This window comes from Calypte anna, chromosome 5, assembly GCF_003957555.1.
Source record: "Calypte anna isolate BGI_N300 chromosome 5, bCalAnn1_v1.p, whole genome shotgun sequence".
Taxonomy (NCBI): Eukaryota; Metazoa; Chordata; class Aves; order Apodiformes; family Trochilidae; genus Calypte; species Calypte anna.
In genome coordinates this window covers 5,257,249-5,280,915 of record NC_044250.1, presented here as the reverse complement: position 1 = coordinate 5,280,915, position 23,667 = coordinate 5,257,249, and the positions used below count along the sequence as shown (strand labels likewise).

General features: G+C 47.4%; 1 protein-coding gene across 2 annotated transcripts in view; it reads left to right on the top strand.

Moving 5' to 3' along the window:
• Nucleotides 1-508: 508 nt before the first annotated feature.
• The window catches only part of BDNF (brain derived neurotrophic factor), a 38,229-nt gene continuing 15,070 nt past the window's right edge, over nucleotides 509-23,667 (top strand). The window contains exon 1 of one of the 2 annotated variants that reach the window (XM_008504781.2): nucleotides 509-823. In XM_008504781.2, the coding sequence (XP_008503003.1) occupies nucleotides 821-823 (3 nt within the window). In that variant the 5' untranslated portion in view covers nucleotides 509-820. Of the gene's footprint in view, nucleotides 824-1,594; nucleotides 1,780-23,667 lie in introns of those variants that run through there. The other variant, XM_008504782.2, reaches the window with a different exon arrangement.

Sequence of the window (23,667 nt, the reverse complement as noted above, 5' to 3'; positions counted from 1 at the left end):
CTCCAACTCCTTCCCTGCAGGCGGGGGCTCGTAGCAGAGCTGGCGGGGCAACCCGCCCCTGGGCTGCGGCTCCCGGCGGTGGCAGAGCGAGGAGCTGGGAGAGGGGGAGGGGGGGAAAGAGGAAGCAAAAGTTGTCTGGGAAGTTTACGGCCGGGAAAAGCAGGGGGTTCCGAGGAGCTCGTGTTGGCAACTGTGCCATGCTCCTCTTGTGGCAGGAGCTAGTATGCAACAAGTCCCTGGAGCACTTCCCGTGGAAGCGGAGAGTGAACGTGACATTTAAAAAAGCCAAATGTTTACTTACCTGTCACCAATGCAAATCTCCAGAGCCAGCTCGTCTTGCACGGCCCCAGGGTGCGAGCCGGGAGGTGGAAGGAGGGCGGCCGGGAGTCAGGGGCTCATTACACAGCGCGCCCGGCCGGGAAGACTTTCCTCGGAACTTTCTATCCGCTCCGGTTTCCTGGGAGGCGGCTGCGATCACGTTTATACAGTGCTAGTGGTAACCCCTCTCATTCATTAAGATCACGTAAGAACTCAAAGGGAAACGTGACTCTGAGCTAAGGCGTTTGCGTAAATCTATAGGTTTTAAAAACTCTCTGCCAGTCGCTTTCTGTCTTCTGTAGGCACCAAGGTGGTGGAGAGTTTAAGCTTGCGGATATTGCAAAGGGTTATTAGATTCATAAGTCACACCAAGTGGTGGGCGATCCACTGAGCAAAGCAGAAGTTCTCACATGATGACTTCAAACAAGACACATTACCTTCCAGCATCTGTTGGAGAGACTGGATTTTAAGACACTTCTGTCTCCAGGACAGCAAAGAAACAATGGTGAGTACCAATAAAAAAAGCCTATTTTTGTGACTAGAGAGAGAGGGGGGAAAAAAAATGTTGCTTAACGACAGTATCTATTATCACGGGCTCGGCTTTCTAGTACTTAATATACCAAAGCATGTAACCCGCGGAGGCCAGAAGAATTGTGCTTTAGACAGTGCAACTTTAATTGCCACGCTCTTTGATTTAAGGCTGCGATAGAAACACTGCGTTTGAGAAAACTTAGAGCTGCTGGCGACTTGGGTGCAGCCGGCCGCTCGCTCCTCCCGGCTCCTTCCTGCCCTCTCTCTCCAAGCGGGCGCGGAAGGCGGCTGACGCCCGCCGTCGGGGAGGGGGGTGGGACCCTCGGGAGGGGGGAAAGGGGGGCACCTCCGCGCCCCGCCGCGGAGCGAGGGCCGGGCACTGCTCCGGCTGCGGGAGGGGAGGGGGGGGGGGGGGAGTTGGGGGTGCGGAGTGGCGCGGCCGAGGCACGTGACAGCGAGGGGGGACGGGGGCGAGGAGCGGCCCGGGCGCGCAGCGGGGCGCGGCGGCGGCAGGACCCTGGACAGAGGCGGCGGCGGGGGGGGGGGGGGGACGGCCCGTGGGGGGCGGTGGCCCCGCACCGCTCCGCGCTCCTGCGGGCTCGGGGAGCCGCTAGCAATTGGTACCGGCTTCCCCCCCCCCCACGCCCCGCTTCGCCATCCCCCCCTACCCCCCCTCACCCCGGTCGGTCCTTCCCCTCCCTTCCCCGCCCGCCGCCCTCTCGCCCCGCTGGAGCTGGGCGAAGTTGAATTCCTAGCGGTGCGGGCTGGAATAGGAAAAGGAGAGGGGGAAAAAAAAAAAAAGAAAAAAAAAAAAAAAAAAAAAAAGAGTCTTGCAAGCTCCGGGGGTTGGTTTGACGGTGTCAACTTTGGGAAATGCCAGTGTTTATCTCCGCGATCTAGCCACTGCTTGTGGTGTTAGCTGTGACCAAGGTAAGCAGAGGGGTGACCCCCCCGGCGGCATCCCCTCTCTCTCTGTGGCGCGGGGATGGGTGCCTGCTCTTTGCCTAGTTTTGTTACCTCGCTGCCTGCTCGGTGTGTGGAGGCTAGAAAAGGTAGGAGAAGCTTGATGAGATTGCACTACGAGTTGAGTTAAGTTGTGTCTGATTTAATCTGGGAATCTCGTCTCTCTATGTGCGTGTGCATGCTTTGGGCAGAGATGCAAGTGATCTTTACCTAGATAAGCAGATGCGACGGTTGGTTTTTTTTCTTTTTCCTTAGCTAAGGATGCAAGTTGATTTTGCATAGCTAAAGAGATGCAGCTGAGCTCTAGCTGGCACTCTGCATAACTGATCTTATATAGATAAAGAGACGCAGCTGATCTTTACCTACATAGAGATGAGCTGGTCCACAGTTTGAGGGATCACTGATGGCCCCTCTGTGTACGAACCTACGACTGAACGGGAGAGCCGTGCATGTATTGCTGATGATCCAATATCCGCATCTACTTTGCTATAATTAAAAGGGAGGAGGGGGGGGAGGTGTTTGACAACCCTGAAACCCAAACGCAGCCCCCCCACCTGGAGATCATTCGGATAAGCTTTCTGCTCATCTCCCTCCTCTCTAGTGCCTCCCCCCCTTCCTCCTTCCGATTCTTCCTACGTAGAAATGTAGCTAATAATATTTAGTCTCCGGGCTAAAAATAAGCTCTGGAAAGTCAGCAGTTTGGCGGAGCAGCGGCGGTAGCAGCAGTGCTCGCAGGTAGAGAAGCTCCGGGGGTCTCCGGCTCTGCACGGAGTCTCTGCACTGATCCCCCCCTACCCACGCTACCGGGGAGGGGGGCTCTCCCGCGGAGGAGGGTCCGCACGGAGCCGCACTGCCTCCTCCGCCCCGCTCCAGCCAGCGTGCGCCTCTCCTCCCGGGGGGATCCCGTCCGCCGCGAGCCAGCCCTGTACCCCGCCTCAGGGGAGCCGAGGGACTGCCAGCCAAGCCCGGTGGCTCCGGTGCCCCCCGCCCCACGGGCCCTCCCTGCGGCAGAGCCGGCGGCGCCCCGCGGACGGCCCCGCTGCGGCGCCGGGCACCGCCGGGGAGGGAGGGAGCGGGCGAGAGGGATGGATGGATAAAAGGAGGGAGGGATGGATGGATGGAAGGAAGGAAGGAGGATCCCGCGGCTCCGCCGCCCCCGCCTCCCGCCGGGCTCCCGCTCCGGCTCGCACGTAGCGCCGCCGAGGAGGGAAACCCCCCGGCAGGCGGGGGGCTGGCACCGCCGCGGGGGAGGGGGCGGCATCCCCGCCGCGCAGTCGGGCGGAGCACTGCGCGCCCGGGCCAGACCGGGCCGGGCTCCCCCCGCCGGTATGTGTGTGTGTGGGTCCCACTGCCCCCAGCATCGTTGCTACGGCGACCGCCTCCCCCCGGGGGCACCGTCCTGTGGGGATAGGAGGTAGGGGGAGCTGGGGTACCGTCCCTCTCCCGCTCCCTCCGTCCCTCCCCGGGAGAGGCCCATCGCCAATAGCCTCCGGACGGTGCCTCTGGCAGCACCGGGGCTGGGCACCGGCACGCAGAGCCAAAATGGAGGTGCTGCAGGACGGCACCGGGGGGGGAGCACCTCCGCGGAGCTCCCGCGAAAGTCGGTCACCTGGCGGCTCTTCTGCGTTAGCATCTATTTCTGTGGGCTTTTCTTTTTTCTTTTCTTCTTCTTTTTTTTTTTTTTTTTTTTTTTTTTTTTTTTTCCCCATCTCTAAAGGAAAACACCCGTTCTTTTCTCCCGGAGATGCACTAAACGTGGCCTGGGTTCCCTGTCGCCCCCCACCCCCGGGCCTGGCCGTGATGCTGGCTGGGAGCCCGGGGAAGTGGCCGGGCGGGATCCCGCCGTGTATTTTTCCATTTCCACTTGGAGAACTTGCGTTTGCTGGGGATGCCTGCTTGGGTGCGATGAGAGGCATTGCTCAGGAGCTCTAAGGGAGGGAGAAACTAGACATTCATGAGTCTCAGAAGCATCCATCATCGGCAGGCTGGATAAAACTCAATGCACCACTTTTGCAGTTTCATTACATTCATAATTAAATGCCCTCTCTCCTTTTTTTCACTTAGGAAAAGGTCAGGAGGCAGGGGTAGTATTTGAATACATCAAACTGTGATCTAGTGGTGATGAGCCCTACTATAACCCATCTTCTTCCCAAAATAAATGGTTCTGTTATATAGAAGGTTGCCAAGGAGCTTCTATTTATGTGAGTTTTCCACTCCATGGATAATTTTGTGTATCTGCATGTATTTTAATTTTAAACCCACTACTTTCTTAACAGTTCTCAAAACCCCCTTGTTTTCCCTTTTTGTCTCTGTTGCCATGTTTGTCTTGAATTCTAATAGTTCTCTGCAGAGATGCATGGGATGGACAGGTGCTAACAAATGACACTGGGCCATATTTGGTTACATTCGCTCACAGTGACTCATACCTTAATCTGCAAGTAGCTTTATTGATTTTAGTACCTACTATTTCTCCAAGAGCTGTCACTGCTTTGGTGGTGGTTCGTCACCACCTTTCATCTCTTATGGTTATGATACTGTAAAATGTCCGATCTTCTTCAAATACCTTTTCATCCTTCAAAGTTTTGACGTGGCAGTTGTTCTTTCTCCTTTTTTTATATAGTCTTGCTTGTATTTTACCTGACAGTGAGTGTTGTCTTCCATGGTTTGGTGGCTGTCAGGTGTATGTGTCCAGCATGAGATTGTTTCTTTTAATGTGGTGTTTGATGTGGGTGTCTCTCCAAATTTGCCATTCTCAGCATCTCTCCATTTGGATAACTGCTTGATTTTTAGCATTGTTCAGTGATTTCCTATTTCAAATAGTCTGATAGTTCTCACTATTTATTCTTAGAGGCCACCATTCACAGACATGTATGCTGGAGGATTATGTCTAGCATTTCAGTAATCTGAGGTGGATGGATGCACACACTTGCCTTCACACAGCAAGTCCTTTATTTCATTTCTTTATCACACTGATAGTGTTGAGCTCTCAGAAATGCCCCAAGAAAATGTAGACTGGCTGCCATTTAGTAACCATACGTCGCTTCCTAAATACAGTGACATATGATTGCCCCGCCATGAGAAATTCTGGAAAGGTGGATGAATCCTGAGGGACAAATTTTCCTCAGAGCTGTAAGGCTCACTATGATTCACTGTAGTAAATCACTGCCGAGTACTCAAAAATGAGGCTGCTAGAACTTTTTTAATCAGATACGCAAACAATGAGAGCATCCGTAAGATTTTGGGAGATCTAGTTCATTCCTCTAGCAAAAAATAGTCATGTCAAGTGCTGTAAACAGCATCTGTAAGAAACAGTACCTCTCAAGTTGTTAAAAACTGTCTCTTTCCCTAGACCTGGGAAAGAGACAGGTAGCACAAGGTAAAATATACATGGATAGACACTTTCACAGCTCCCTCCCTTTTGAGCTAACATTAGATTTGGGCTAAGAAACTGGGGCTAGCAAAACAAGCTTGTCAAGGTGGTCCTTAAAATGGAGGCTTTTGGGGCATGAAGAACTAGAAAGAATGAACTGAGAAGAACCCCCATTTTTATCTGTGGTCAGCAAATCCAGCTAGCAGAAGGGATCACAGGATATGAGCAGATGCAATAAAGTAATACTTGTGTGCCTGGAAGTAGGAGTTGGAAGGAAATGTGGGTATCCCATGTTTCTTATGTTTGGGTTTCCAAGGATTTTTCCACCTCCTTTCTATGTCTCTCTCACCACATCCTTAGGAACAGTAAAATGCCCTGGCAGGGACATCCTGCAGTGCCCCAGGTGTGTGATGAGCAATTTTGCGTGCAAAGCACTTGCCAACTTCAGTGAATCCCTACACCCACACACCAGCAAGGTGCAGGGCAGGGCAAGGCACTGACTTCTCCCATTAACTGAAAATATCTCTGAGGCATACTCTTGCAAAATTATAGCCAGGAAAACATACCGACTGACATGGAGTTCACATAACAACTGCCCACCCATTTCATTATTTCACAAATGTGTGATTCGTGCTTGTGAGCTGTCACCGTTAGCATTTCCATCTGTCTCAATATTGCTTCTATTCTTAGTTGTTATGTGATAGATGTAGGTGTATGAAAAGGATTTTTCCCCCTTCCCTGTGTCATGAAACAAAATAAATGGAAGCCACATACGTCTATCCATGCATTTCATGCCAGCAACAAGAAATGCAGGCACCTTGGTGGCATTCCCGTCACTAGAAGTAGAGGTGGAGTAAGGAACAGGTGCCTGTGGCCTCTCAGAACTCTTCATACTCAATGGGGAAAAACGTAAGTCAAACTCTTAACTGCAAAAGAACAATATGGCTTTGATCTTCTTTTTGAGCATGCAGCTTGAGGGACCTATTTTCCTAGTCATGTAAGTATGTGAGTAGTTTTACTCATTGCTTAGTCCTAACTGATTGCCTTTTCCTGAGGCAATCTCAGAGGGGGAATAGCCATGATGTGCTACAGGACTCAAAGGATTGGGTCCTCAGCTCTGTAGATATTCCCAAGCCCAGAGCTTTCAAGACACTCATCACTTGGGCAAACAAAAAACCTCTTTATATAAGATAGGCAAAGTACCTGAACACCAACATTGCATTGGGTGGGATACCTGTAGAAGTGAACCAACTTTTCACAACAGCCACCAGCAAGAGCAAATCCTGGCTCCAGTCCTTTTCTTCCTGGTGTCATTTGAACTTTGTGGCAGAGCCCAAATTCTCCTAGTCCAATGAAAAATGGCTTTGGAAGCTGCTAATGGATGTGACTGATTCTCACCCCTGGAGCAGCTCCCTGCTTCCTGAGGAGTCAGGGATTAGCAGGGTCCGGTCCATGGCGTAAGATGGGCTGTGGGAGGTTGGCTCCTGCTCCTTCTTCACCCGTGGAGAGCCTCAGGGCCAGGGCATTTGCTGTGGAGCCAACTCTGCTGTCGGTAAGTGGTTTCCCCACAGTCCCAGGCTGTTGTATGGTCTCCTGTGGGGAATATTACTGTGGGACTCTAATGGACTAAGGTCTTGCTATGAGTAGCCAAGTGGATACTTTCTCTGCCCTCTACCTCTTAGTGGTCTGCTCTGTCTGCCTGTTTTTGTTGGTTTGTTGTTTTTTGTTTTTTTTTTTTACTTCCCAAAATAGCACACAAAACCCCAATTTAACAGGCATAAACTGTACACTCTGGCCTCCAATTTATTTTGACATTTGGCAAGAATGATTACGCAACATGTTCATTAAGTCATAACATTTTCACTACTTTTCCATTTCAGAGCCTTATTGACTGTAGCACATGCGAAAATAATGAACTAATTTATTCTCCAAATGGACAGTAGACCCCAAATCTCAAAAAAAAAAAAAAAAAATCCACATTGTTTATGGATGCAATGTATGCAGAGATTTTTAAATCCCAAGGTCTCACCTGGTTGTAAAAAAATAATGATTCATTTCTGTGAGGGATGTGGAGGGTTTTATCGTCTACTAAAATGCTTATAGGGTTGTTCAGCCAAGGAGGTCCATCAAAAACAGTTGTTTCTTTTTTCTTAAACAGAGCCCCTTCCTCCTGACAAGCCTTTGTGGGATTTGGGAATCATGCAGTAAACAGTTATGGTAATAGGTAATTAGATGGACCAGATAAAAACAATATGAAAGGGGGCTGGTAGCACAAGAATTACAGAAGGTGTGTGGGCATCTTGACATCCAAAAAACATTATAGATCTGGTCTCTGCTACCTCAGTCTCATGATGATAATTAAGAAATGTGGGTGTAGAGAAGCTCTTTGAGTAGTTTGGTTGGATTATTGCTGCAGTTCAAAACACAATTGGCACAGACACCCACATTGGACATGATTGCCCTTTGATGAGGCAGATAGTGACTTTTTAAAGCTGACATAGTTAAAATTATGTCTAAAGTTTATGGGGCCACAGGTTTCTGACTAGACTCCATTATGATAACAAATGGTAAAATAGAAGCTGAAGCAGTTTTTTTAAAAAAGTGTAGAAGGAAGGGACCCTGGCAGTGGGAAGGCTTCAGGATTAACCCTTCACTCATCTGTTTGGCTGGAGTAGAACATGGGCAGTGTGCAGGTGGCTGCTTTATAAGCATGGTCATCCATCCTCTTTAAAGACAGCATGGAGAGAAGAGCAGTGAGATTGGTTCCTTGGCTGCTTCCATTATTAACCCACAGAGTGTAGTCTGGTTCCTGCACAGCCCCTGTGTTGTATGGCAGATCTTCCCAGTTCTTTTGCCTCTGTTAGTTAATCGATATTACAGAGGTGTTACCACACTCCCACCTGAGCACAGAGGTGAAAAAAATTCCATATATTTCGAAAACCAACAAAGCATTCAAGCTTCTTCATAAGTAGATTTTTGTTGCAAGAAACACTCGTGAATGGTCAGTCATGGAGGATCTCTAAGTGGGGACTGCTCATGCTTAAGATAAGACCCAAAATTACAGCTTAACATACTCTCTCTTGCAGTGTTTTATTCTAATATTAGAGGCACTAAACTTGTACAGCTATGGAAATGTCATAGTATTGACTTCAGACCTGATCCTGCATTCAGGTTTATTTATTCTTGTACACCCTTCACTCCTTAAAGCAATAGCAATGGAAGAAGGTTGTATGGTGACCTGGTGATCATTCTGTATTTATCACAGCTTCTCTTCAGGTTTTCCCTGAGGAACCAGAAAAGGCCACATGTTGACAAGGTAGACAGTGTTGTGAAAGTATTTGACATTTCAATATCATCTTTCTTTTTTTTTTTTTTTTTCCCCACTATTTTCAACACAAGCTCAGTTCTATATTCTTTTAGAGTGCTCAAAGTAGCTTTCATTATTTCCCTCTAAAACGATCATCAAAATTCTCCCAATGACGTTTGATAAAATATTCAGATTCAAGCAAGCTATATCATGGAAAGAAAATGGATTTCAGGGAAACAGGTGGTTAGCAAAAGAAAAAGGAGGGGGGGGGGGAAGCAGCTGATTTCTCACAGCAAATACCTTTTGAAACCTGACCAACTCTACTGAGAATGGGATGCAGGGAGAGCCATGAGGAGGGGGCAAGAGACTGAAGCTGCTTAGAGATGTAATTAGGTCTGTCAAATACATGTGCATTTGCAGCTGCCAAAAGTTTGTAAAACCATCTGAGAGGATATGTTTGCTGAATTTTGTGAACAGGTAGCTTATAAAATAGGATTTGCCAGGGGAAAAAAAAAATCAAAAACCAAAACCCAGCTCCTAGGTATTTTTAAGGGAGGCTAAATTGCGAGTTTGGAAATTTCCAGTGGATGATGATACATGTCAGATGTCTTTGGCTCCTGTACATCACTTGCAGTAGCCTGAACTGTGATACCCCTTACACTATTGCTGACAATTCATTGCATCAGAGAAAAAGAAAAAAAAAAAAGAAAAAAACAAGAAAAATGTATCTACTGGTTATAGAATCATCCACACAAGGAGCAAATCTCACAGTATTTCCCATATGAATCTCTCTTATGTCCCAAATTTGGTTTATTGACTTAGTTATTCTAAGTCCTTACAGCACACTCATCATTCATCATGGTATTTGGACACATTTTTAAGTGACATGACTAAAGATCTGGTGCATATTTTGCTCTAGTCCTCTTCTGAGGGAAAAAGCACTTCAAGTCTAGGGCTTTTCCTTAGTGTTTGTGTTATTGTGAGTAAGGCTTTCACAAAGGCCTTGGTAAGAGTTTGATCAGAGATTCAGCTGATTCTTCCCTTTCTCTGTGGTGTTTGCTCTTACATCAGCACTCGGTCACTCTATCCACCACCTATTCCCCAGGCAGATCTGATTCTCATGCTTTTCCCGCCCACCACCTGTTGTTTTCCTCTTCCTAAATCCTTCACCTAGACTCAGTCATCAGCTGCCCAACCATGGTCATAGCTCAGGATACCCACTGCTTTTCCTGCCTCCTTTTTTTTTTTTTTCCCAACTCTTTCAAAGACCCAAACCTATCTGACTTCAGAGGGGCTTTTAATCCCCCGTCTACTGCCTTTGGCACCAAGGAGCTATTTTTAATATCTGTTTCACCATCAAATATTTCCTGAAGCATTCCCCAAACAAAATTCTGCTGGCTCCCAAACTTAAGGGAAAGGCTAAGCTCTTTTTAAGGCACAACTAGAAATTTTACTTTGAAATGGCCAGAATATCAGACTCATTTATCCATAGGCATTTTTGAGACAAAGCAGGGAGAAAATTCAGCCTAATGAAAGGCATACATTTCAGGCCAGGAGAAAAGCCAAAGATGATGGACCTTTCCAAATTGTTTTCTTTCAGGGTCTGTGCCATTCCCTGGCAAGTCAGCCTCTCCAAGAGCAATAGGGCAATGTGCTGACTGTCCTCCTTGACCACCAGAGGCCATTTCACCAGCTGCTGCTTGTGTGTAGCAGCTGCCTGGGGCTCTGATTAGTAGCAGAACTTCCCCACTTGCCTCTGCCAGGGCTGTAAACATGATGATGATGATGATGATGATGATGATGATGTGCATTATGCCAGCTCCCTCTCAGAAATGGAGATTTCAACTCCCCAGGACATTCTGGGGGTGATGCAGCCATGGAGCTGAGTCTCATTGGGTCAGTTTGTCTTTTTGTCTCTCTCTGTTTGGGCTTCCAGTGAGGCTTGCAGGATGAGGGTAATGTGTGAGATTCTCTGCATGTGATCAGCCCTTGGCACAAAGCTGAGAATTGCCTGATGGAACTAATTGTGGGTGCACATTAATACTCCTCTGAACAGCACTGTCCCCCTGCTCGCCCTTGCTGCAGCCCTGCAAGTGGTAACGAGCCAGGAGCTGGTCCTGTATCCCAAGAAATGGGGATAAGAGGGATGGGGGACTGTGAGAGAAGGTGGTTCACAGGGTGCAGAGCCCCTGCTCTGAGCAGTCATGAGGAAAGGGGGGGAATACGGAGAACCCCTGAAAGAGGAGGTGGTTTGTGTGGTGTGTAGAAAGGAGCCCCATGGAGGGGTCTCTGGGGAGAGAAATGAGGCAGGTGCCTGGTGTGCTCCATGTGCTCAGCCTTTTTTCCTGAGGCTCTAATCCCATCAGTACATGTAATTAATGCAGTGTTAATTTACTGTGAGGGCGCAGGCCTGACAAAAGCACAGCAAACCCCAAACTGCAAAATAAACTATGTTATCAGTTACGCTTCCCCAACTCTCCGAGTTGAGCTGGTGCAATTTTCTGGCAGTTAGCAGGATCTAAATTAAGAAACTAATCAGAAATAACCCTCCAAATTATACTGATTCTTATTTACTCTCTTTTATCTTGATACAGCTTCGTAAAGGAATATTTTTACAGATCTTTTAAACATTTCTAGAAAGAAGCAATAGACAAAATGTCATAATTTCCATATGAAGGAGTTTCTCTCAGTGTAATTCCTATCTAAAAAGCCATTTTACCCTAATATGGTCCCAGAATCTAAGTAACATATTCTGTCGCAATGACTTCTGCATCAAAACAATTTTTCTGTTTCATATCCAAGAAAAAATGTTGAATATTTAAATTCCACATCCTTTTTGATCTTAATTCCCATCACAGAAGAGTTCTTTAGGCCTTTTCAGTGTGCTCTAGGTGCAATTTCAGAGTATATTCTTTATATTATGGGATCTAACCCAAATTAAGAAACCAAAGGGGAAAAAGCTATACATGCCTGGAAGGGAAAGGGATTCTGCTTGGAGCAGGTAGCAGGGTAAAGCATCAAACAGAAATGTAACAAAAGTCTAAAAGAATGATTTAAATGCCTTTCTGCGGAGTCCTCTGGCATTCAGCTCACTTTTGGTTTATATACTCTGCATTCCTGTTGACTTCATTGCTGTTTATATTCAAATAAGTCAAGGCACTATAAGGCCATATAGCACAACTGTGGGTTGCAATAAATTATAGCAGATTAAACAGGCTAACTAATGAAATAGAAAGAGGTGTTTAAAGCCACCAATCCCTCTTAAGCATTTGCATTTCAGCTGTATCAACTACATGAAAAATAAACAGTGTCCAGGAAATAAATGTAGATAATGTTGTTTACGAATTTATACTCCCATGGCATGATTCCTGAACCAGCAAGGAAAGGCCCCACTAAATGTCTCGCCAGGGGTGGATTTTACTTGAGTAGACTTTGAGTTAAATCCAACTCTAAAAATAGAGGGGCTTTGGCCACGTCAGGTGGAAGGAGAAGATAGGAGAGGAGCCAGGGCTAGGGCCCTGTGGGTCAGCCCATTTGGGAGATGGTGGATGGTGGAAGCTGCTGCACCCCCCAGGAACACAGATTGGATGTGTGTGGTTCCTTTCCTCCTGCATGCTGTTCAGGTTGCATGGGGTTTTTTGGTGTCCCCACTGGTGGATGCTCCTGTCCCACCTCCAACCTCTTCAGAGCCAACCCACCCGTGCACAGGATGGCTTCTTCCTGGGACAGAGAAATCAATATGTTTTCCCATTTGAGAAATGGTGTAGAACTTGAGGAAAGTTATTTTAAAATATCTTTAACATTTTATTGATTTTCTGAATCAATATTTCAGGATTTTTGAATTCCCAAGTAGCCATACATCCGCCCTGTCTCTCGTTCCTATCATTCTGCATCTATAAATGAGAGTCTGGGCACACCACGTGCTGCAGAGAGAGAACTGGCTGTGCATCCAATTACTCCCATCCTGTACTTGTGAGGAAGAAAATATTTTAATAGAAGTACTGCAAATACAACCTAACCCATACTAATTACTTTCTAAAGCAATTCTGCACTGCAAGTCTATTAAATCATTTCATCTGCCCAGTGCAGGGAAATGAAGCCCCTATGCAAACCCTGCTCCCTTGGGCTGGGTTTTATAGTAGAAGAAAGCAGGAGCAGAGCTGGCACCCATTTTGGTGGCATCTTTTGCTGTGCATTTACATGCCCCAAGGAATGGGCAAGTACATAACCTGATGGTGGCCCAATTCTTGGCTCTTTTGCCCCAGTCATTGCTCACACAGCACCCAGGCATTCCTCTGCTGTGGATAAACAGAGCATCCCTTTTAACCAGACAAGTGAAAACTGCTGGACTGACACATGGCTGCCTATTAATCTCCAAAGTGGAATGTAGTAATGTTTATACACAACGTGGTTCCAGTCATTAAATTAGTGGAAGATTAACAATCCCAAGTGTTCAATAAACAGAAAAGATGGCAAACAAATGAAACGTGTTAGTCAAGGGAAACTTGGGTTTTAATGCAACTAATCCAGTACTCGTTTCTTGAGCCACAAGTCACAGTAACTGGAGGAGGAGAACGTAATGTGGTCTGGGTTTCATTTTGAGGACTCTATTTAATTTTTATTGCTGCCCTGATAATTTTACTCTGCAATTAACAAAAGTATCTACTGTTCCTCCGATACTTTTCTCTTTAATGCTTTAGGTGGTTAACATGGAAAATGTTTTGAACTCTGGAGTTGCTTCTTGGGTAAAACAGCTCGATACCCTGTTAAAAAAAATAATCTTGAATTCCTCTTTAAACACATCAGCTCATTATAAATATTGATGTGGCTGTGCTTTAAAGAGGGACGGAGCCAAAGCACCTTAACCTCTTTGGGAGGAAGAAGACACTTATCTAAGCCCAGCATAAGAGGCCTTACTATGAAAGTAGCACAGGGCAGGAGAGCTAGAAGAACTATCTAATGTTTACACATGCTTTTCATTCCCAAGGATTTCCACGTACCCTGGGAGGATCCTTCCTGCCAGCTCCGGGCCAGAGCAGGGCCCCATGGTGGTGGGTACCCCAGCACAGCTCCTGCCCCCTCAGTCCTGAGCACCCATCCTCCATCTCCCCTCCCTGCCTGTTTGATTTAGATCTCTTATCACCCATCACCCTCTGGGCAATAGCACCTGGCAAGTGGGGTGCTTGAGCTTGATGTCAGAGGAGATTTTAGTTGCTTAAATAAAAATAAACTGCAACAGAGAACTTGCAGGGCAGAGAACCTGGGACTTGGGGAGCTTGCTTAGTTTTAGGACATATCCAAAATATGCTCTCCACAGTTAAGCACTGAGAAGGATTTGTTCAGGCACACACCTACCACCAGCTCAGACAAGGTGCCTGGCTAAGTTTATTAAACCCCTGGAATCTGATCCCTTTAAATTTTAAAAATAATCCACTGTATCGCATCTAATTGAAACCCAGTGAATACTTAGAGGAAAGGAGAGATGAGTCAATCCCTACACCTTTCACCCACAAGTGCACCAACAGTTTTCTGATCTTCTTTAATCATAGAGCTCCAATGGCTGGATTCATCACAGGAGTGCATCTCCAGCCATCCAATCTCTCTGCACTTGGCTCAAGTTTCCCCCGTCCCGAGGAATCACACTCAACCTCTTTGGGGGAGAGGGGATTTTCTTTTCCCTTCCCTTACCTAGGACTCACTTGGAGCATGCTTTTTCTTTTTCTTCTTTTTTTTTTTTTTTTTTTTTTTTTTTTTTTTTTTTTTTTTTGTTTTTTTTTTGTTTGTTTTTTTTTTTTGTTTTTTGTTTTCTTTTGTTTTGTTATTTCATACCTTCTTTTCTGTCTTCTGTGCTGGAGCTATGGTGGGGATGTTAGGGAGGAAGTCAGGGATGAGCAGGGCAGGGTCGGGGACCATACGCCAGACACCCAGTACACTGGATACTCTCAGGCTCAACCCAGATACTTTGCTCTTTGCTAAAGTGCGGGGTGTTTATTGCCTCCAAAACGACAGCAGTAAGGCAGAGACACTGGAGATTAATTCCCAGGTTTGGTCAGGACAAAGGGTGAATTACCCTCCTAGCTACCCTCAGCCCTCAGTGGGATTTGATGCCTGGTTTAGGAGTCCTGCTGTCTGAGCAGTGCATGGGATTTCTGCAAAACCCCAAAAGGAAAACCTAGAAATGTTGGGAGGCAGCTCAGGGAGGCTGCCAAACCCTGCCTTGCACCAGCCAAGGCCAAACCCTGTAACTCTGTACTGTGGAGTCCTCAGCTCAGAAAAGATACAGAAGTGTGGGAGTGCATCCAGAGGAGGACCACAAAAATGATCCGAGGTATGGAGCACCTTGGCTATGAGGAAAGGCTCAGGGAATTGCTTTTGTTCAGACCAGAGAGGAGAAGGCTTCAGGGGTGCGTTCATCACTTGATGTATGTGGTAATTGTCACGTATGACTTGGGTTGAATTTCTGTGACAATTGGTGACAGCAGAGACAACTAAATGAGTAGTGGCAAGGAGAAAATACAGAAGGGGTGTGCTCACCGAACAAGTATATTCATGAGCAGCTTAATAAATTTATACATAATAGACACCTGCATTTCCTTGTTTGTAAAAGACTAATATGCAGCTATCAGAGCTCTGTTATAGAACCAGTTTCTTGCCTATGAATTGGGCTGAAATCCCTAACTAGAAGGCATGGGACAAGATCCAGGGTACAGATCCCCCCAGTGTGATGGAAAGCTGGCATAGCTATAGCAACATGAGAAGAGACCAATTATTTTAATTGTTTGTTGGAGTTTTAGATTAACTTTTGCCATAGCTGCAGGGTGACAATTCTGAGCTATTAGGTGATATTTTCTTCAGCAAAAATGTTGTGGTTTCGGTGCCTGTGATTGAGAGGGTAGGTCTGATTGCTTTATCCTGTACACATCAGCCTACAAACTATGTCTAATGAAAGATGTTGGGTTTGTATTCCCGTCTTGCTGTTCCATAAAATACTTGCCCTGCTAAAATGAGGCCAAAAGGCCTCTTGGCAGACATTGTTCACTGAAGGCAAAATTATGCTTGATATTATGAGCAAGTACCCTGTGCTATTTAAGGCACAGGATATAGTCTGGCCACCCAGCAAGCTACTGGCAGACCAGAACCACAGCAACTCTTTGCAGGCTGGACATAAGGTAAACCTTAAGGCTATTAAGACCCAACCCCAGGGCATTAAGATGAACACAGACATCCAGAAGAGGCCATGTCCACTGTCTGGCCAACCCTGGGTGCAAGGGATGTGCTGGAGAAGCATTCACCACCCACCTCTTCTCTTCATCTCACTCAGTCACAGCCTGGCAAAGACTTTACGTAGCTGAGCTGAATTTGGGTTCAGTCCTCAAAGGTGCTGAGGGTTTTATAGCCCCACTGACACTTGTGTGGAGCATCAGTGGCTCCACTGTGTGTGCTGTGATTGCTGAATCACCAGAATGGCATCACAGCCCAGTCATCTTCTGACAGATGTGAGGTGCCTGCAACCTCTGATTGGGTTTTTAATCCTTTGCAATTTTTAGCATTGCTTGAGTTGGAAAAGTTTATTTCCATGAACTTTCCAGCCATTTAATATGAAAAAAATAGCAAAGATAGGTAACTAGGAAACATGAATAAACATAATTAAACATAAAATGCTTGTAGTGATATAAGAACTGGCCTCGTCCAATTAAAAATTATTAATAGAAAAAATACTCTAGTGTCAAAACCTGAGTACATCAACAGCATTCTCATTTGTGTAATCAGGATTAGTTTATATTTCCTGACAACTGACTGAGAGGCAGTCCAAATTGTAGCCTTTTGACCTTTTTCTCATTCAAAACCAGGTTGAGATACTACAGGAATAAAATGGGGAGTATAAAGATACAACTGTGGGGAGAGACAGAATCACCAATTAGGTATTGACTAACTATGGACCTTTAAAGAATGTTACTCTTTTCCAATATTGACTTCTTTTATTGGTTCTCTTACAATTGCAATAGGGGAATTTAAGAGCCTCACAAACTACTTTATCATATAATTAGTTTATCAGTAAATTTGGATCTTGTACATCAATCACTATAATGTATAACCTCCACTGAGACAGAAACCAGATGTGCGTGCTTCTGCTTTATTCTTTATAGTATCCACAGCATCATTAGTGCCTAGACTAGAGTTTAAATTGAATTCAGCAAAAAGCAATGGTCTTACCCCCCTTCAAGCAATCTGATATTGCTGCAGGGATAAATCAACATTATGTTGATTGAAAAGTCATCCTCTTTCTTACTCCTTCCCTGTTGCCATATGGAAAAGGCTGAAGTGCAGTTTGTGTATGCAAAGAAGAATTTTAACTGGTTAGGTACAGGAAAAAAGATCCTTGGTTTCTAGCTGAATGCTGCTAGGTGGGTATCCACCTGGGAATCCATGGGAAATGATGGGACATCTGATCATTGTCCTACCTAGCCCACAGATTTCAAAGGTGAGGGTATGTGTACCTCCAGAGGTATGAATACCTCTAAGCTTACAGTACATTATGTGGCCAAAGGAGCTGAGCTCTGACCAGGGCAATGTCTCCATGTGATGACTCTGGGTTGCTTCACAAGCTAATACCTTGTGGGCTCAATCTTGTAGTGCTCATTCATACAAAATTCTACTTGAAGTCAGGGTCTGATTGAAAAATAAGGAGCCCAACTTGTATGTGCATTAAAAATCATTATCAGATCATTATTTATACCACTTTTTCATTTTTTCCAGTAATCAAGCACTGGCTCCTAATAACTCCCAAAGGGCTGATTATACCAGCAGCTCTCTGACCACACCTCTTCCCCAGGAAATACTCTATACAAGGAAAAAAAAAAGCATTTTTTCTAGAAGAGCAAAATGGGTATTTCAGCCCCTGATTGCCTGGAACTGATGGGTCTCACATTCTCAGCAGAGCTGAGCTCAAAGCACATGGCACTGAGCGAGGACTTGTCAGGCAGTCCCTAAGACACTTCCTTTCAAAATTAAAAAACTTGTTCTGACTGCAAGCAGACTTTTTCAGATCATGTGGCTTCTCCTTCACTCCTGAGAACAAGCCAGCAGATGCCTCAGTCAGTGCCTCTAAAGCATGTGACTGGCTGCTGCTCATCTGCATGTCTAGCACACCAGAAGAGCCTTTGCTCCAGGAATAAGGTGTACATTACAGCTAATTAAAGTAGCCTTTGCTGCTGCTGTGAAGCTTGATTGGTAGAACATCCAAATATTTGTAGGTATTGTCTTATGAAGACAAAATATTAAAAGTGTGCTGAAAACGTGCTGCCCTTGTGAAATCAGGCACCCACACTAATTCAGTTGTACCTGGAAAGCTGAATGGTGTCCTGGAGAGAAGTTCAAAACAGTAAAATAAAATGCACACATTAATTTAGCAACTTCCAGTTACGGTCCCAGTGTTTGAGATTGCACTCAAACACCCACCTGGCAGTATTGCTGAGAGATAGAGGGCTACACTGGTATATTAGAGTGAGAAAATAAATAGCTGATGGCTCCTTATGGCAGAATTTGATTATTACAGAAATAGCTGAGCAGGAGTTGGCCTGAAGAGCTACCTATGATACAGCAAGAGCTGGGCGTGATTTCTCTTTCCCAGGCTGCTAGCAAGGGCTTTGAAAAACCATCCCCTTTCTTGTAAGTTGGGTAGATTTTGACTGGGACAAAGAAGGTGGAACTATGTTCCCAGATCAGTGACTAGTTTAGTTCAAACACACAAAACCAAACCCTCAAGTGCAGGAAGGTTGGTAACGTTGTACTTGAACATGATTGCTAAAGAAGTTCTTAAAGCTTCTTTAAGCTTTAAGCAAAGCAAAGGATATTAACCACTAAGAATGGTTCCTTTAATATATATTAAAAGCCGTTTTATATGGAAGGCCTTAAGTGTACTCAAATTTCAAACGCCTGGGATATTTTATTACTTTACTGATCTAATAAATGCAGGTGTTTCATAGCAAAAGCACACGGGCAATCAGGATGTTTGAAGGCAGCAATGAGTTGCACACACTTCTAGAATAAGCAAATGTCCATGAGCTCTTTGAAGCGAATGGGCCTTTCGTCTTAATTGCAATTAGATGGCAGTCCAGCTGTAAGGTGTGGAAAGATGCTCCTCTTAACAGATTCACAAGAGAGATGGCATTCTGAAAATTAACTGCTTCCAATTGTACCAGTGAGGGAACAGGAGAGGCGAGTCTATGACACCCTGTGCCAGGCTGGGACAAAGCAGGTGCCTCTCCCACGCTGCCGTGGGACATGGCACAAGGCACGGTGGCCCTCCGGGGGACGGTGCCATCTCTCTGTCTTTACCAAGATCAAATGGAGCTACTCAATCAGGGGATGCCATTATTGCCTCCACCATGCAATTTCCACTATCAATAATTTACTCTATGTGCCGCACAGGCAGAAGGGGGAAAAGGCAAGACAAGATTTTTTGACAGGAGGGAAGGCAAAACCACCCGGCGGGCAGCGGGGCAGAGCCGAGCGGGGCGGTTCGCCCGAGACCACGCGGGGACCGCGACCGCCCCGGACGTCGCCGGCGGGTGCTGTCAAGGCGGGCGGCTCCGGTTGTCGGTGTCGGTCCCGATCCCGGTCCCCGGCGGGGCAGAGCTGCCTCCGGACCGCTTGGATTGAGAACCCGCGGCCGCTGCGCGCCTCTAGAAAGTCACCGGTGTAACGTTACCTGGGGCGCTCATTAATAAGCAATGCCTGTTATTATCTTGATTGCATTCTTAATAGGCAAACTACGGAGAGGTCAGTGTGGGAGCGATATTTAAATGGATCGGGCTTGCTTAATACCAGCCGGAGTAAACCAATATCTCGCCGCGGGCGGACCGGTCCCCCAACCCCCCTTCAAACCACCACCACCACCCCGCCGCTCCCCACCCGGTCCGGCCCCTCCGCGCCCTGCCCGCCGCTCGCGGGGCGCCGGGGGAGCGGGGGCCGGGCCGGGCGGGCGGGGCAGGGGTGGTGGCGGGGCCGGGGAGGCGGTGCGGAGGCTTTAAGCGGGGCAGCGCGGTGCCTGCCCGCAGCCGCTAGCCGAAGGATCCCGGGCGGGGCGCGAAGCCGCTCCGCGGGGGAGGTGGCGGGGCCGGGCCGGGAGGCTCCCGTTGGGCGGCGGGGGTGGGGGATCCGGCTCCGCTGCCCTCCCGCCCCTCATAAAGCTTTGATGAGACACTTGAGCCGCCGCCTGTGTTGCCGGGGCGGCGGGAGGCGGCCGGTGGGACTGGGCGCCCGGGAGAGGATGTGACTTCCCGGAGGGGACCCGGACAGGCTTTGTGTGGACGACGAGGTACGCGGCGCCCCGCCGGGTAACTTGAGGGTCCGGGGCGGCTGCGGGGTTGGGCGGACGAGAGTCGGTGCGAGGCGTCTAGGGAACGGGAAGGGCGGCGGCGGCGGCGGGGCGGGGGGGGTGGGGAGCCGGGGCAGCCCCGCTCCTCTTTGTTCCCGCACCTGTCGGTACCCGGCGGGGCGGGCGACCCAGCGGGGCTTTTGTTGAGGCCGGCGGAGGCAGGAGCGCTCTCCCTGAGGGAGGATCGCGGGACCGGGCGGCCGGTGGGAGCCAGCGGCGCTTCCCCGACGGCGGCGGCGCGGCGGGGCCGGGCGCGGGGCTCGCTGCCGGCGTGGCGGCGCGGGGCGCGGCGGGAGCCCCTTGGGCGGCGGGCGGTGCCCTCTGGCGGCGGGAGCGCGGCGGAGCGGCGGCTCCAACCCCGGTCCCGGTCCCTTCCTTCCCTTGGCGGCCCCGGGGGCTGGGGCGAGTGGGGGTCTCGGTGTGGAGCGGGCGGGCACCCCCGGGATGCGGGGAAGCGGCGGCCGTGGAGAGGAGCGGTGGGCGAGGAGGGAGGAGAACGTCCGGGAGCGGCCCCGACGCTGGCGAACCGTCAGGGAGGGGAGCGATGCACTTGTTGAAGCGCGGCCGTCGCTGGAATGTGGAGCACGCCGGACACCCTCACCGGGAGCCCCGTGCCACGAGGGACTTTGTCCGCTGCTTCTCCCCCCGCGGGCCGTGGGGAGGGAGCCGCGTTCGGGTCGGGTCTGCGCCCGTCGGGGCGCGGGGAGGAGGAGAGGGGAGAGATTGGGTCTGCTGGTCCTTAAAACCTGTTGAGTTGGATTGCATATTGGTGTGGAAAACATACTCCAGCCGGAAAGGAGTTGGCGTTAGACGGTAAATTTGGTTGGCAAACGTTTAATGAATAATTAGGAAGCCTTTTGCTTCTTCATGTTGGGGTGTTTTGTTCTTTTATATGATAAAAAGCATAAGGTGCTAAAAATGTGGGCCACGGTTGTTTTGCTTGATTAAGGGGTGCTATTGGTACCCTGGTTTGTACATTATGGTTAAAATGTGTACTTTCCTTTCAGTTTATTGTAGTTTGCTGTTCTGAGGTTATGGCTATTGGGAGATCAATAGTCATTACTTATTTATGTTTCTAGTAACACAGTTCTAATGAATGCAAAGAATCTATCCTGGTGATACATTTTTCTTAAGCAAATAGTTCTGTAATCTTTAATTCATGGTGTGATAAGTACATAAAATGAATTTCCTTGGTTGTCTTCTAAGTGCAAGTGCCAGGCAATGAGCTGCCTGCTCCTGGACAGAAGCAGCTTTTGCTTCACTAAGTTTGGCTGAGTGGCTGTTGGGGAGCAGAAGTGAAGGGACTGTTCTTGTGTGTGGTCAGCTGCCTCCGGTGAGAAGCTCATCATGTTGTCCTGCTCCTTGTGTGTCTTGGGCAGCTGGGTGGAAATCCATGGCTTTGCTGATGGAGCAGGAGTGCTGCCTGTGAGCACTCAGGTGAAAACGTGACCCCAGTGATGGCCCAGAGTAATCTAAGGATGGAAGAACACAAGCACAGGGGATGCTCTCGGTTCTATCAGGGCTGCAAATCCCACAGTTTTCCATGTGAGAGGAGGCAGCAGCAGCAGCTGTCAGGGGGATGCTACAGCTCCTTGTGTGCAGAGTAGCAGGGCACTGGCTGTGTGAACAAACCCATGCTGAGGGAAGGGGAGAAGGCAAACAGTGATCTACCTGCTCTGGGAGCAGCAGGATGGAGGGCTGTCCCTCACCTGAGTCTCAGGGCAAAAGCAACAGCTTGAGTGCAGCTCTAAAATGCCTTGAAGGAGCTGGAAGTTGTTTCGGTATTTACTCGATACAGGAGCCTTTCTTCAGGGCTCTGTAACTCAACAATTTTCTGCTGTAGTACTATCACTTAATGTTCAGCTCCACTGAACCTCTGCTGGGAAAACCCATTTGTAAGTAGCGTGCCTTCTGTTCATGTCACCAGTGCTCTCTGCTTTCTGGAGCTGCAGGGTAGATCCTGTCATTACATGGCTGTGAAATCAGGGTAAACCGGGTCAGAAGGATCAAGAACATTTTATCTCAATAATCCAGATGTAACAGTGGAGGAAAATGGGAAAGGACTTTTATCTTGGAGGGAGTAAGGCAAAAAAAAAAAAAAAAAAAAAAAAAAAAAAAAAAAAAAAAAAAAGGTTTAATTTCACGTAGCATGCTTTTAACCACTCAGGCATTATGTTTGTAGTGTAGTGCTACAGGAGTACTACAGTGTGCTGGAATACTACGAAATGTAGTTGCACGGATGCAAAGGATTTTGAAGACTCAGTAAAATGTGAAAGAACATAGTGACAAATAAGGATTTGTGCTTTTGCTTAAGAGCTTTTCGTATAGTGCCAGTGCTGAGCTGAAAGTGGCAGCAGTTAAAAGCCCTTGCAGTGCCTGTTAAAGTAAGGAGAGGACAAGAAGCTGTTTGTCAGGCTCAGGTAATTGTTCTTTGTCAGGGCACAAGTCCCAAGAAACTCCTGAGTAGGAGACCCTCTCCTGCTTTCTGTGGGCAAGCCTGCATGAAAATCAGAAACAATTAACTCTGCTGATATAGTTGTGTAGTAAGTGTGGTCCTATTAGAAAAGTGTTTCCCGTATCTGCTTTCCTTGTTTTAATAAAAGACTGAAATAAGAATGTACCCTGTGCCTACACTAAAAACCTCACATTTGGCATTGTGTGAATCGGTGGAGGCTCCTCTAGAAGAGGATATATGCTTTTAATAGGTTAATTGCTAGCTTGTCTTGACCTGTTTTCAAGCATATGTTGTGAGCACTTCGTTCCTCCTAAATAGCTAAAACACTGCTTAATTAGGAAACTTTCAATCATTTCTTAGATCAGATCATAACACTGGCATTCTCTAATGCTTAGCTGTGAACACCCGTTAAAAGGAAGCTTTTAAAAGCACCAAAGCTAAGCTATTTTTGTGTATTGCTGAAACGAAGTAACTCAATAACTTGCTGTCTCCAGTTCCAGCTAAGAAGGTGCTGTGTGTAACAACTCTTTTGTTCCCTGGGGTGCTGTGTTAGGAAGCTGTACAGGTGTGTGCTGAGCAAACTGATGCGCCAGCTGGGATGGGGTTGGTAACCTGTTCCCACTAGCTGTTCACAAATCTTCTTCATGCCTGTTATTCAATCTGATCTTTAAGTGTAAATTGTTTGGAGCAGAGGTTGTCTTGCCTGTCTTCTGTTCCTGGTACCTGACAAGGACTCCTCGGGGCTCTTGTGATACAAACAATAAATAACAGGTTTTGCTGTGCAGTGAATACTGGCAACTCTACTATGGTGCCTTAAACTTACGAGTTATCAGCCTTATGTTGCTTGGACTGGAAACACTGGAATATACAATAACAGAAGTATAAAATGCTTTCATTTTGGAAATACATGCATGAGTTAACAAGGTAGCCAGTTACTACAGTGAGTGTCCTCTGATGTCATCTTACGTTGGCCAGGTTGCTTACAATTAGAGGCTCAGAGCACTCAAATGAACAGCACTGTTTGCAGAACAGGACAAGCAGTCACATACACGAAGTGTAGGTGATCTGTAGGGTCAGGCTCCTCTTCAGCATTCAGGACCTGATTATCAGACAGCTATAATAGGCTGGAGTTCAGCTGCTACACCCAACAGTAATGGTCAACATGGAACAGTCTGAATTATTGAAGATACTCTGGACTTCACTGAATAGGAAACAGTCTCACCAAAAAAAAAGCCAACCTTAACTCAGGCACAGTTTCTGCACTTTATAAATGTGAATTGAGGGTTGGCTGGGATGATGCTGATTTGATGTGATTGTAATCCTTTAGCAATACTGATACTAGT